General features: G+C 44.8%; 1 protein-coding gene across 4 annotated transcripts in view; it reads left to right on the top strand.

Moving 5' to 3' along the window:
- Window positions 1-5,026: 5,026 nt before the first annotated feature.
- CPLX1 (complexin 1) overlaps window positions 5,027-14,703 on the top strand; it is a 107,204-nt gene continuing 97,527 nt past the window's right edge. Inside the window, exons 1-2 of one of the 4 annotated variants that reach the window (XM_054054140.1) lie at window positions 5,027-6,839; window positions 7,629-7,725. In XM_054054140.1, the coding sequence (XP_053910115.1) occupies window positions 7,695-7,725 (31 nt within the window). In that variant the 5' untranslated portion in view covers window positions 5,027-6,839; window positions 7,629-7,694. Of the gene's footprint in view, window positions 6,840-7,592; window positions 7,726-14,703 lie in introns of all 4 variants that reach the window. The other 3 variants (XM_054054139.1, XM_054054138.1, XM_054054137.1) reach the window with 3 other exon arrangements.

Raw genomic sequence — 14,703 nt, 5'->3', positions numbered from 1 at the left:
CTTAGGTTTTTCTATTTCTAAGGCTTTTACAAACCACGTAACCTGGGTAAAAATTAATTTTTAATCAACAGAATGAAATATGCTTAGTTATGTTCCCTTTACATATTGGAGATTCTGGTATCTGCAAAGCAGTGATAATTTGCATTGTTATCATTCTGACTTGTATCGCATGGCCCTGCTGAGGTCAGGTCCTTTCAACTGGCAAGGTGATGGTGTTTAATCCCATGTTATTATGCTCTTGTTGCCAGGCTCTACTGCTGATCTACAGCATATTACAAAGGCTGGCCATTAAAGTCTAATTCCTACAATAAAAAATTAACACGTTTCTTTTCTTAACGTATAAAACTATCTGGTCTTCTTCTAACCAGTTTTCTCAAACCTACACATGTAAAATTAATACTTTATAAAAGTATAAAAGTAGCTTCCTAGCATTTTTTTATTTTTTAGACCACATCTCATTGCATGGTGCACCTTGTATTTGTTTGTGCAACCAGTAATGATAGAATCTGCAACGTTGCTGCCTGCATGTAATCTTGTAAATCATGTAAATCATGTAAATGTTCTGACAATATCTGTGGGGCTGACTGACTCTGAATGAACCAATGGGAAAAATAACAAACTAGTAGTGTCAGTTGTTTGGCCTCATTTATTGATATGACATTACCAGTTACTTTTTCCCAGTTCCACTGAGTTGGAAAAAATACCCATTCTAGGGTGAAATGTGTACCTATATTTTGTGGATTACACAGATGTGTTATTTCTAGGTACTGCTATTTTCCTCATCCTAATTCAACAAATACTCCTACCTAGAAAATCACTTCATCGCATACTTAGGTTCCTTTTCAAAGTGAGATGATGGAGAGCAAAGTCAAGAATGCAATAGGAAGGTATGAGTATTTCTGAGCTGCTGCATTTCATTGAACTATTATGGTATCTTCAGAGACATCTGAGTGTATATGGGATAATATTGTAGCAGCTTGATTTCCCAGCATTAAGCATCACACCTAAGAGTAATTGCTTTACAAGTATCTGAAGTACCTTAAGATGCACATATCCAGTTCATGCCTAATGAAAAATTAAAAATAATAAACAATGAAGATGGTTATTATGGCTGGCAAGTTGTTCCAACTGAAGTGAATAGCTCCCTTCCAAGTTGAGTTCAGTACTTGGGCCTACTCGTTTTACACATGGAAAGAACTACATTCCACAGCATCTGGTACTAATCTAACACCTCAGCCGAGTATGATGTTCCCCTCTGTTCCTTCTCTCTGCCAGGAAGTAGAGCAATTTAAAACAAAGTGGGGTACAGACCTAGCTGATAAAATTATCTTCTAAAGTGTACTTAACATTTTGCTTCTACACTAAATTATCATAAAAAGGAAAAAATGTGACCTCTCCCCTCATCCTATGACGTGTAAAATCTGAGGTACTGTGATATGTGTCTAGTTTTGATACAAGTGATACGTTTTGCTAGAAGAGGAAAGTCAAGGCAAAACTGATTCAGTCGTTGCCAACTGCAAAATTCTTGCCATATCAAAGCATAATGTCTCACTACCATCAAATACAAGAAGTTAAAAATGTCTTATTTAGCTTGCTTGCCTTCAAACTTCTATATAAACTGACACATTTCATTGATTTGGACAACTCTTATTCATTGATGGGGTAAGACCCCTCAAAAATACTTCAAATAGTAATCTCACAATGAAATGTATGCTTTGGGTAGAGACATTATGATTTGATCACCCAAGTTATAGATTCCCACCTTTATGGATAGCTTCTGTCTGCTGAAGAAGTCTTATATTGTAAAGCAGTAAATCTGGGAGATAAGAGCTACAGAATCTTTATCCCATCACGCTCATCTGCAGGAATAAGAGTCCTGCCGAGATGGCACTCAATGTATCTAGTGAGGCAAGAGCTTGTTTGGACAACAGGATACAGAGAAAGGGATGGAGCTACAGGGATAAAGGGAGTAGAAAAGGGAGAGTACAAATCAGAAACCATGATCTTAGGAGGTAGAAGCAGTAAATGGCAGCCTACCAAAGGTGTTGTACGTAAACTAGGCTTGGACACCCATGTTCACAACAAAAGAAAATATAATACACATGCCTGTGTCTGCATGTCATGGAGACAGGGCAATCAATACAGGTTTGTTTCAGGTTTTATAAGTGCAGGCAGCTAAAATGTGGTGTGCTGCTGCAAATAGTCACCTAAAAAGGTCATCTTCAAGAAATTGGAAGTGACTTTTTCTTCAGAGATAGCAGAAATGGTTGAAAAGTCCTTTCACACTTCTGAGTTAAGGGAAACATTTATTTCTTTATAAGAACATGTGTAATTTTTTCCTGCTTGAGTAGAAAATAAAGAGCTTGCTTGAAGATTGCTATATTTTGAATGGAACAATAAACAAAGCAATACTTTCGAACAGAAAAAAAGGCTCGTTTTCAAATGACAGCTGAATTTTTTTTTTTAATTGTTGGCCAAAATTGGTAGCTGAAGAGCAAGCAGAAACATGCAGTTTTGTGTTCAGTGAACTGAACAACTATAGAGACTGCAACTGCTGTCTACAACCTACACTTAGAAAGCATCTGACTCCTCTGATTCGGTAGCTGTATTGACCAAAATCTAATCATCCAAACCCCAAACCAAACCAAACCAAACCAAAATCAAACAAAAAGGGGGAGAGAAAAAAAGAACTAAGTAGGTTTATTTTAGACTACGTAAACATTTTCTGCAACCTTCATACCTGGTTTGTGAACTTTCTTATTAGTATAATTTTTAAATAGCATTTTTTCACTTTAGTGGTCAAACACCATGCGGAATCGAAAAATTAAACATTGCATTATTAAATGTTGAAATGATGCCATCTTAACTCATTTAATATATTTTTAATCTGGAAGCAGATTATTTTTCTTCTTTTCAGACACTTGAATATTCATTTTCCTATGGAAAATATGACTAAAACAGATTATTAGCTTACTTCACCTTCTTATGCAGACTTACTCAGAGCAAAGTTCCATGAAGGACAACTTTGCTCTGAGTTTTCTGCACTCTTCACCTGCACCAAGCAAGTTCACAGGATGGATTCCTACAGTTCTGGTTCTGTACAGGAAGAATAAGTCTGTTCCCACAGTCATGGGCACAGTGCAAGGCAGGCTAAGATCTGGCTTTGGTATTCAGGGAATTTTTGAAGGGATCAGTGGTAGTGATGGTGTATACAGCACTTCTCCTGTCCTGTGATGGGACAGATTCCATGTACAGACATCAATCCCAACACCTTGCCCTGATCAGAAAACATTGCTGTTTCTGAGATTTGTTGTTGCCTAGTTAATATGCTATTAAACTGCATTACTACTAGATTCATATTCATAAAATATTCCAGGCATCATCTATTATTATGTGCCATCAGAAAGAAGTTATGTGGAGCATTGCTCATATCATCGCCATGACTAAGCAAGCTGTTACTTCTTCTGTAGCAGGATTCATATATCTTAGGTAAATCACATGACAGATCCCACGAGTATGTCCATCCCATTGGGTTTCTCAGCAAATAGAGGAAAGGTTGTGTCAGAACCTCTCTATTCAATACCCATGATAAATACCTATTCAAGAAGCTTTTCTGAGACCATTATTAGATACAGCTGTACAGACTATATCACCTCTTTTTGACTATGTTCTTTCATGAATCTATGCTTTAACCCTGTGAGGTGAGGAGGCTACTGGTGGGATATTTTCTTTAGTCAAAGTACTGCCTGGATAGAAGGTACCTAAATGAAGCTCACAAGCATTTGTTTTTTCATCTTGAAGGTACATCCTGTTTGAGTTGCTTGGAAGTTGGCTCTTGGGGCAGGGAAAAGGTGCTGAAGCTGGGACTGGGAGTATCTCAGTGGGGTTCGTGGTATGGTGATTCACTGCTTCATGTGTCTTGATTTTTCTGTGGCAACTGTATAATCTCGAAAAAGTAGGAGTAGTTTGGGGACAGAACCATAGGTACCTGACCTTTGGAAAGTCAGCTGTTTCTGAGGACAGAGAGCAGCATTAAATATGCCATTGAGAAGTTCAAGGGCCTCTTAAGGTCTTCTCCTTGATGTGCCTATTGTTTTGCATGGCTTGTGAAATTCCCTGTGGATGACATTCACTTTATTCTCTGCCCACAATTTCCCATAGCAAAGCTTGTAAAGAGCCTATGAGTAGGAAAGGTGACATTTTTCAGCAACCCCGTGTAGCTGTGCGGATCCTTCACTGCTTCCTTGATGTAGCATGTTCCAGGATCCACAATGCAAGGAGGAGAAAACTGGTTTTAGGCAATTAAGTGGTTTAACCGTGTCCTTGTTCCAACTGGGAGAGGGTTAATTTCCTGGCTTTGGCAGGAAAAATGTCAATTTTCGCAAAAAGTTGGGAAGGGACATAGCTGGGGCAGCTGACCCAGACTGGCCAAACAGATATTTGATACCATGACACCATGCTAAGTATATATATGGGGTTAGCTAGTCAGGGTGGGCTGGCTGGCAACACAGTTCGTGGTGCAGTTGGTGGTGTGGTAATCATAGTCTGGTTCTGTGGCTGGTTTTTGCAGCATGGTTTTGGATGTGCAGCTGTGGAGCATGGCATGAGATTCCAGATCTGGAGCACAAGTTCATCGGCAGTGAGCATTTTGTACATTCTATTTTTGTTTTTTTATTGCTGTCTCCCTTTGATACTCTGTTAAACTGTTTTTTATCCCAAACCAAGGATTTTATCTTTCTATCCAATTCTGTTCCCAAGGGGAAGGGAGGAGTGGGCAGCTGCATTGTTCTTTGTCACCAGCTAGGCTCCAAGTGGTTCTTTTTCAGATGACCAAGACTAAGTCATGACAGTTCTTTTTGATGTCCAGTGTGGTACACAAAAGGTTGGGCGAATGACAGATTGACCAGAGCATGTTGAAACAAATTTATTATAAGCATTCATGATGTTAGTTCAATAGCTGCTGACTGCAATGTTGTTCTGTTTACTCACATGGGTGTGTCATGTAAATTTATGTATTCACTGCAGTGTTGTTTATCACCTCTGGAAGATCAGGATTATAATTTTGCTATATTGTTTAAATCAATTTATGATGTGACACCATCAACAGCAAGGATTTTACTGTGGTTTTTTCATGCAGTATTGTCTCATGCAAGTTTTCTCATGCAGGAAACATGCACAGTATACCATCTCTTGGAAAGTGTTAGCAATTGCACACAATCTATAGGAAAGACATCGGGAATCATTGGGGTAAGGGGGCACAGAGGGAGAAAACACAGACCTGGAAATACTGTTTCAATTGCACAGAAAATCTGGGCACAATCACTCCAGCAGGCTCCTGGGTACAACTCCAGCAGGCTCCCAGGTTCATTTCTCTAGCACAGCCATCTCCACTGAGCCACTGCTACAGTATGTATAGAAAACACGACATCAAAAATGTACCAGTATGTTCTTCCGCCTGGAAGGAACTTGTTAATAAGTTTTTCTTTCTGCAGTTTCTGAGTAAAAATGAAGCACATTGAGCTTCCTAGGATGATGCTAGTACTGGCCATGCCTGCTGGACCTGCATTCTTTTCTCCGCAGTGCCAGCTGCGATCTTCCCTGACCTTCAGATAAGGTTGCCCAATGCTAGGGCCTTCCCAGGATGCTGGCTCTCCTGCCCTCACATAGCTGCGCCTTCTACTTCTGCCAGCACTGTTCCATGCTCCTCCTCTCCCTTTTAGCCCCATATCGTTTCTTCGGTTTCTGCTGTCCCACTTCTGCTGGTGACAGCAGAGTGGATCGGCAGCAGAGCTGGTCCTCTCCAAGCTGGCTGCTGGCATCCCTAAATGTGTGTGTTGGCACTGTGAGAGGGTATTATTCTGCTTTGCCATGTGGCTCTCCTTCAGATGGACATCCGAACCCGGGATGGACAAAGGATCGCTGCACTCGGGCCCCTTCAGTCGGCAGCAGCGCTAGATAACACAGGAATTGAGCCAAGAAGCAGGAGATCCTTCTTCAGCTACAGGAAAATCCGCGGAGAAAGAAGAGGGAGGAGAAGGCTTTGCTCCCTTCCTATCTTCTTCCTTGCCTCTCCAACTCCTTCCAGGTGGATGAGAGCACATCTCCAGGATGGACCGAGAGCGGAGAACGCAGATCGCTCTTCCACCCTCCCCCTTTCACAGGAAACCGTATTTGCAGAGATTTCCTCTGGCACCCACACACACACTGGCTCCCAAGGCGACGCAAGGAAGCGATTACAAAATGCAGCGGCGGGTTGGAAGTCCTTCTCCCGCGGCAGAGGGCAGGGACAGCTGCAGAGAGCCGGGCACAGGGCTGGGGACACCGCATGCGAGCACACACACAGCAGAGGGCAGGGACAGCTGAGCTCGAGGCTGGGGACAGTGCACGCAGACACGCAGAGGGCAGGGACAGCTGAGCTCGGGGCTGGAGACACGGCTTTCAGACCCACGCACGGCAGAGCGCAGGGATAGCTGCAGACACGGGGCTCGGAAGTCCGCATGCGGCCATACGCGCCGCCCCAGCAGCGTCCGGGAACTGCTCCGCGGCGAACACCGAGGGGCGAGAGCGGCGCAGCGAAGGGGCGGGGGATCGGGGGCAGGCGGAGAGAGCGAGCCTGGCTCCCGCAACGAGGGGCGGAGGAAGGAGGGACTGTGGCGGTGGGATGGTCCGGAAATTCTGTGATAAAAAGAGAGGAGCGGGGACAAAAGTAGGAAGAAGGTCTGGAATCATTCTGTCCCCTGCAAGTTCCCCGGTAGCCGTCGGGTACAGGTTGGAGCCTTTAGGAGCGGAGAGGAGCCGCCGCATCCACCTGCCCGGCTCAGCGCCCGCCGCCAAGTGAGGTACCGGTACCGGCGTGCAGAAGGGCAGCGAGGAGAATCGGGGCTTGGGCACGTAGCGATGAGGGAAACCCTCCTCCTGCCGGCTGCTGGTGACCCCGTTTTGGCCAGGGCCAGCAGAGGGAGGCAGCAGCCCGTGCGCCGGGGATGCTGCGCAGCGCCGGGGACGGCTGCTCTCAACCTTGAGCCGTCCCGGCTCTTTCTCGAGGAGGTGCAGCCCTCGCTGACGTTGAGCTGAGTGCTTTCTGAGGGGTCAGGGTGGCGGAACCTGCCTGGCGTCTGTACTGTCCATCCCACAGCCCCGGTTGCATCCCGAGCCGCCCAGCCTTCCCGGGTTACCCTGCCTGGTACTTGCAGGGCGCTTCACCTTCAAATGCCCCCTCGGCGGTCCCCAGCGGAGCTGCAGCTCCAGAGCTTGCCCTCCGAAAACCGAGAGCGCGAGAGGAAAGCGCGGAAACCAGGAATTTTAAAGGTTTAACGCCTTCCTGCCTATCTGCAGGACGCAAACCCGGAGGAGGAGTGCGCTTACTCCTCCCGGCTCATTCCTGGCCCCTTTCGCTTTTGGGTGCGGGAGCAGCCGCGCCCCCTTACCTCCTTCTCTTCACCCCGTCCCGTGCCTGCCAGCTTGCAGCTCTACTCCCCAGGTGCCAGGGTCTGCAGAGATGGGGGTTTAGAAACTTGCCTGCGCTTAGACAAAAGGGGGGAAGCTGGGGAGAGAGCTCAAGAAGACCAAACATCAGTCCTTTATTCTCCTAGAGACACCATTCCTATTTCGGTTGTGCCTCTTTGCAGGCTGCCCTTCACGGACTCCTGGTCTCTGTACATGTGAGGAGTGAAGGTGGGCAGCATCCCTAAGCCATGGATTTTGTTATGAAACAAGCGCTAGGAGGTAAGTGCTGTTGGCACATGAGAGGCCCTATATTGGCTCCCTTCTTCCCTCTTCCTCTGCCTGCCCCCCTCCCTTTCCTTTACACCTAGCAAGAGAGAGGATAGGCTGCTATGAGCCACTGGTAAGGTCTGCAGCTGGTAGAGGTGCTTGAGAACGTGGAAAAGCATACCTATAATTGATTAATGATTCCAGAGCCAAGTGTTTGAAGAAGCTGAGCAGGAAGGGGCAGCAACAGTTGACACTGAAGCCCCATGTCAGGGAAGATACCTCTCACCTAAGATGTGCAGGCCCTGGGTCATACCTCATCTGGTATGGTACTAGCTGACTGTGTATCCTGCTGAATAGTGCACAGGTCTTGCTGCAGACCAGTTTAGCCAGAGTAAACCCAAAGAAAGAGAGTGAATTTTGTGTGTATGTGAGCCCCTTCTTCATCCTTCCCCCAAATGCTGGCCAGAACTTGACTAAAAAATGCGTGCTACAGAATTTTTTGCGTCAGGTATGCAGAGTGTTATTTTTAATAAGAATATTTCTGCAATAAGCAGGGAAATAGTAATAAAGTAGCCACCCACACACACTCTACCTTGATTTGAATGCAACCTTTTATATGGTTTCCATATATTTCCTTCCATGTGTGATAAATCGTTTTAACCTAATGATAGGAAATAAAAAAAACCCAGTGGTTTGGGGGACAGAAAATGAAAAAAAAGCATAGAAGTATTTGGAAATGAGATTCCTTTGTTCTGCCACAGTATGCTGCCTTTCTCGGCTGCTTGGCCTGAACGTTCAGTCAAAACAATGCTGAACGCTGGCTGCTCTTGGAAAGTGGAATAGTTGGTCGTGGAGGATGTCAATGGTGTAGTTCTAATAATTCTGTTTTATATGGTGTCTTGTGTCTGCATTTTCTGTTCATTTTCCTTTGGAGAAACTGTAGAGTCATAGGACTGTGGGAATGTTTCATGTGACATCAAGTTTCATGATGTCACACACAGCTTCGGCACTTACTGCAGGATTCTTTTATGGAATGGAAACGTGATTTTCATCTTTGAAAGCAAAGGAACTTTATTTTTCTTGTACCTCCAACAAGAGAGCAAAATTCTCACAGTTAGGAACAGAGCAAGCAACACAAGTTTTAGTTGGGATGTTTTAAATAGGAAGATCAAACTGGAGAAGCAGTTTGATTGCACAAAATAGCAAGATATCTATGTGAGAAGATATGGTATGGTGACAGTGTTGCATTTTATTACTCTTCAGTGCAGTAGAAATATTTTTGAGAAAAGCAGATTTTGCACAGTTCCCTACAGTTCAAATTGGGTTGCTTGCACACAAAATTAACCTGCAAACAGGAGATCTAGCCGCTGCAGCTAGAGATCCATGAATCCATGAACAAGAAACAACTGCTTAGAGACTGCAGTTAGAGGCAGGGGGAGGAGGGCTGCAACTAAGGAGTCTAACAGCTGAGATACATGGCTTTTCCTACAGCTTAGTGACTAACCTGAGTTGTAAGCAGTGTCTGCCAGTGTGTAACAGATTTTACTCTGGGTATACATTCATTCTAGCATAATGTTGCATGCCAGAGTCAGGGTTTGCATTGTAGTAGGAGCTACTGAGAAGGCAGATTTGGAAAGCGTCTTTTGGTGAAGCCTGAGTTTCTGATGTCTGTTAAGATGCTCCCCAGGGCACCTGCTTTTCTTCCAGATGACTTAATGTATTAGTAAAACATGTCTGGAACTTGCCCACTTCCTCAATAAAGGAGAGTCTCTGCGGAGTGGTAAAATCCAGGAAATGTTAATTCATTAGGCAGAGAACTATTTTAAAATCAGAAATAGTTTCAAAGAGGAAAAAGAACGTTTCTGAGGGCAAATGTAACATAGAAAGTAAACATGGTTTTGAATGCTTGTTTCCCACTGGAATTCAAACCCAAGGAGATGCAAGTGTGCAATATGACTGCACTGGCACAGCCAGCCAAGGAACAAGGGTTACAGTTTGTTTCCTTAATTATGGGGCCAGAATCCGTTTTTCTGCCGGTTCTGATATCCGGAGGGAGATGCCCAAAACTGAGCAAAGCACCAGACCTCTGGTGAGTGATAGGTTTGCTTTGGCTAGGGTACATGGTGTGATCTGCTAGAGTTTTTTTTGTTATCCACAGTTTCGGGGAGATCTTCCTGTTTATTTTGTGGCTCTTCATTTTTAGTTTAATATGGCTGTCCCCAGTACACCTCTGAATTAATTTTGTTGACTGTTTAGGATTTTTTGAGTGGTGCAAAAGGTGCATCCAAAAGTGTCTTTTGTAAGTCCAGGAAGAAATAAAAAAATATTGCAATTTTGTGTTTAAAGCCCCCCCTCCCCAAATTTACAGAGAATCAGACTTGCTATAGGTATTGCTTGCAGGCCACCTGCAGATATGATAGCTTAACTCTTTCACCATCTCAGATGGGGACGCCTCACAAACATCAAGGTCCAATTCGGTTTCCTTGTATGAGCAGTATAGGCATATAGGCATGGCATTTTCCCTTCCTAGCATCCAATACTAAAGTGGGACTTAGGACAGAGTTTATGGTAGCTCAGAGGCTGGGTCTGAGAACCATTTGCAGGTGGGAGCTGCTGACCTTTTCCCCCTGTGCCAGGCTCTGAAGCATGTGAGGGATTTGGGACCAGGTTTCATCATACTGCAGTGATCAGAGGAGGTACTAGAAGGAAGGTATCATTGCTCTCCCACTCCTTATTCACTTTCTTGGGGAAGTCTCACATTGCACTTAATTAACAATAAACAGTAGCCTGAATAGAACACTCCTATGGGAGTTTCCCTATGGCGTTTGAAGCAATCTGTGAAGAAATTTCTTTTGTTTCTAACGGCACAGGACAGTCGGATTTTTTTCTTGAAGTTTTGCCAGTCAGAGAGGAAGAAGGCAGGAAGATCTTTTGAAAGCTAGGCGAGCTAAGTTAGCAAGTAAGGAAAGGCAGCTGTATTGTATAGAGTTGCTTTGTTTGCAAGTCTGTCTACCTAAGCAAGTTGGGTTTTGTGAAATCACTTTGGCAGGTTATTGTATTGCTAAGGTAGAATGCATTCTTTCCCTGACTTTTTCTAAAAAGGAGTCTGCTGAAGGTGACTCTTAGTGCAGTGGATGGCCATCTGCTGCTGTGCTGCCAGCACTGAGATTTTGTTGCTAGTGTTGGCAACAGAGTCTTTGCCTGGCAGTTGACAAGCTGGAAATGTCTTTGCAAATCTCTGTTAATGAAAAGGTCGAAGATTTTACTTTGAAGAGGCCTGTAGGGACTGCGGTCCCAGAAAAGCAGTACAAAGTATTAGCTTATGTGAGCATTTTGATTCTGTGGCTCTTTTCGTTCTTCAGACCTTTCAGCACCGTCTTTGGCAGTCTCTCTATTTTTTGTTTGACAGTGACAGACACCATAGATATGAAATGCAGACACGATGCTGATTAGCTCTGTAGGATGACAGGCAGAAAATTGAAGAAACCTAGGGTCTTAAAATTGCTGCTTCTTCTGCAGAAGTAAGAGACAGCAGAGGAATATTTTTGTACCTCTGACCTTGCCACACCAGAATAAATTAACAGAGACGTGGCCAGGATGATTGGTCACTTTGCAGCTTCTGTGACCGTTCACTTAATGAAGTCAACAAGAGTGGTTTCATTATTGCAATTTATGTTAGGAGTGCTCTTTCCCAAGCCAGATCAGAACTGTGGAACACTGTCATCATGACCAAGGTTCATGACTTTACAGGAAGAAGCTGGAAGTGGAGAACCTGAAACGGTCCCTGGAGAAATTCAGCCGCAGTTTTTGTCACTGAGCATTGTTTATTTCTTCATAGGTTTGTGTGAAAGCAAGGGATGCATTAACACCCAACTGTAATGTCATCACCCGTACATTCATCTCCTCTGTCACTGGCAGCTTGGACAAATAGGGAAACTGGAATGAAGTAGAAGAGGCACTGAACTTCTTGAAGCTCTGCTGGCTGCCAGTCCATTATTGGGAGACCTGTAGGCCAAGGATCACAGGCATTTTCATATGCAAAAAGAGGAAAAAGCCCATGGCAAGATAAGGAGTATTTGTGTGAGGTGGGATCATGATGTGGTTGAAGAGAGATATTTTACAGCAGAATCTAGCGGTGTGTGAACCAGGAGGATTTGAAGATATGGATATACCAAACAGACACAATAGCTCTAACTCTATATTATAATGTGTTTTTGCAGGGCCCTTTTAATTTGCCTCCTTTAGGAGGAGATAGGAGAAATGTCTAGATGGGATGCCTGCCTAAAACAGTGGCTTTTCTTGATGTCAGCCTGTGTATTAATCATGCACTTCATTTCATATATAATGGTGCATATCACAGAATCACAGAATCACCAGGTTGGAAAAGACCTCCAGGATCATCGAGTCCAGCCATTCCTATAAAACACTGAACCATGCCTCGAGCATCTCATCCACCTGTCTGTTAAATACCTCCAGGGATGGTGACTCCACCACCTCCCTGGGCAGCCTGTTCCAGTGCCCAATGACTCTTTCTGTGCAAAATTTTTTTCTGATATCCAGCCTGAATCTCCCCTGGCGGACCTTGAGGCCATTCCCCCTTGTCCTGTCCTCTGTCACTTGGGAGAAGAGGCCAGCTACCTACTCTCTACAACCTCCTTTCAGGTAGTTGTAGAGAGCAATAAGGTCTCCCCTCAGCCTCCTCTTCTCCAGGCTGAACAACCTCAGCTCTCTCAGCTGCTCCTCGTAAGACTTGTTCTCCAGCCCCTTCACCAGCTTCATTGCTCTTCTCTGGACGCTCTCCACAGCCTCAACATCCTTCTTGGAGCGAGGGGCCCAGAAGTGAATACAGTATTTGAGGTACAGTCTCACCAGTGCTGGGTACAGGGGGCGAATAACCACCCTGGACCTGCTGGTCATGCCGTTTCTGATACAAGCAAAGATACCACTGGCCTTCTTGGCTATCTGGGCACACTGCCCACTCATGTTCAGTTGGCTGTCAACCAATACCCCCAGATCCTTCTCCTCCATGCAGGTTTCTAGCCACTCTTCCCCCAGTCTGTGGCACTGCATTGAGTTGTCCTCAAGTGCAGGACCGGGCATTTGGCCTCGTTAAACCTCATGCCATTGATGTCAGCCCATCGGTCCAGCCTGTTCAGATCCCTTTGCAGAGCCTCTCTACCCTCCAGCAGATCCACACTTCCACCCAGCTTAGTGTGGTCCGCAAAGTTACTTAGGGTGCATTCGATCCCCTCATCCAGGTCATTGATAAAGACATTGAACAGGGCTGGACCCAGCACTGAGCCCTGGGGGACACCACTTGTAACTGGCCTCCAGCTGCAGTTGACTCCATTTGCCACCACTCTCTGGGCCCGGCCATCCAACCAGTTTTTCACCCAGGAGAGTGTGCGCCTGTCCAGGCCAGAGGCTGACAGTTTCCTAAGCAGAATGCTGTGAGAAACTCTGTCAAAGGCTTTACTGAAGACCAGGGAGACTACATGTGAATGATACTGGCTGAATCTCTTCTACACGCTGCCAGTAGACCTTAAATTAATTTGTGTAGTGTGAGCCCATCACGGGAAGGGTACATGTGGGTTTATGGATAGATATTCACTAGACTATATTACAGGCATGACTTTTGGTTTTATTGTCAGCAGCTTAGAGTGGGGATTGTCGCTCGGCGTTCACTTCTTTATCTGTCAGTAGAGACTTGTTTTTTTCATAAGGACTCTTAAAATACTGTTGGCAGAAGACAAAATCAAGCAGATAGCCATCTGGAATACGTCAGCAGGGAAGGGACTGCCTATTTCATGCCCCTTACTGGCAGCTTTGGTTCAACTAGGTATACCACAAAACTCAGTATAGAGGAAATACCCTTATTTTTGAAGGTAGGCAGAGATTTATACCCTCCTGAAGATAATGGGGTTTAAGTCACTGTCCATAACCTCTGAAAAAAGCAGCCCTTGTGCTAAGCTTGCATTAGTGATGATGTGAGTGTGTGGGAATGCCACATAATCCTGAATGGAAACAGTATGAGTCTTTAATTCATCTGGCAGTGGCCTTCTGTGTGATTTATGAAGTGTACATTTTGTTGTGGCATTTTCCTCACTTCATGTGCTTGTGATGTGAGAATTCAGTCCTTGATTTTCCTTGAAGAAATCAGTGAGACTGACTGCGGTTAGAGACAACACAGACCTGTCTAAGGTGGAACAGGCAGTGAAATAAGCACAATGTTTTCTGCTTTCTATTCCTCCAACTCAGGCTGTTATTTCGCACATTTGCAGTTGTCTGCTGAATGTCTCTCCTGCTCTGGGACTTCATGAATCAGCTAGACTGTGCTCCACTGTGTATTGTAATGTGTGAAGTCCTGGGGCAGGACAGAAACTGTAGTGCAGAACTGCAAGTTATAGTGCCAAAAAGTAGTGCTAGTGTTTGTTTCTGGGTTCTCATTTGCCTGTAGTCCTTGAAAGCTGTGACAAATGATGTTTTCCATTTTGTAGTCAAGTGCTTCCAAATCATAATGACTGGAAAATGTGAGATGAGACAGGAGGTTTCCAGCCCACTACAGCATGTGGTAGATGTTGGGGGGCCATCTACCTTTGTTCTCAGATAACTTCTGCTTATATTGTGTGCGGGTTTGGGCCCCACAATTAAAAAAACATGCTGAGGTATTTAAATCCGTCCAGGAGAGAGCAACAAAGCTGATGAGAGGACTGGAAAGCCTGTTCTGTGGGAAGTGGCTGGGGACTCTAGTTTGGTCTAGTTTGGAGGCTGAGAGGCAGCCTCAGTTCTCTCTACAAATTCCTGAGGAGAGGAAGTGCAGAGGGAAATACTGATCTCTTCTGTCTGGTATCTGGTGAAGGGATATAAGGGAAGGGTTCAAAGCTGCAGCAAGGGAGTTTTAAACTAGACATTAGGAGTCATTTCTTTACCAAGAGGGTGGTCAAACACTGGAACAGGCTTCCTAAGGAGATAGTCAATGCACCATTGGCT

The sequence above is a fragment of the Cuculus canorus genome, chromosome Z (assembly GCF_017976375.1).
Source record: "Cuculus canorus isolate bCucCan1 chromosome Z, bCucCan1.pri, whole genome shotgun sequence".
Classification (NCBI taxonomy): Eukaryota; Metazoa; Chordata; class Aves; order Cuculiformes; family Cuculidae; genus Cuculus; species Cuculus canorus.
Note: the sequence above shows the minus strand (reverse complement) of the source record. Positions and strands in the feature narration are given on the sequence as shown.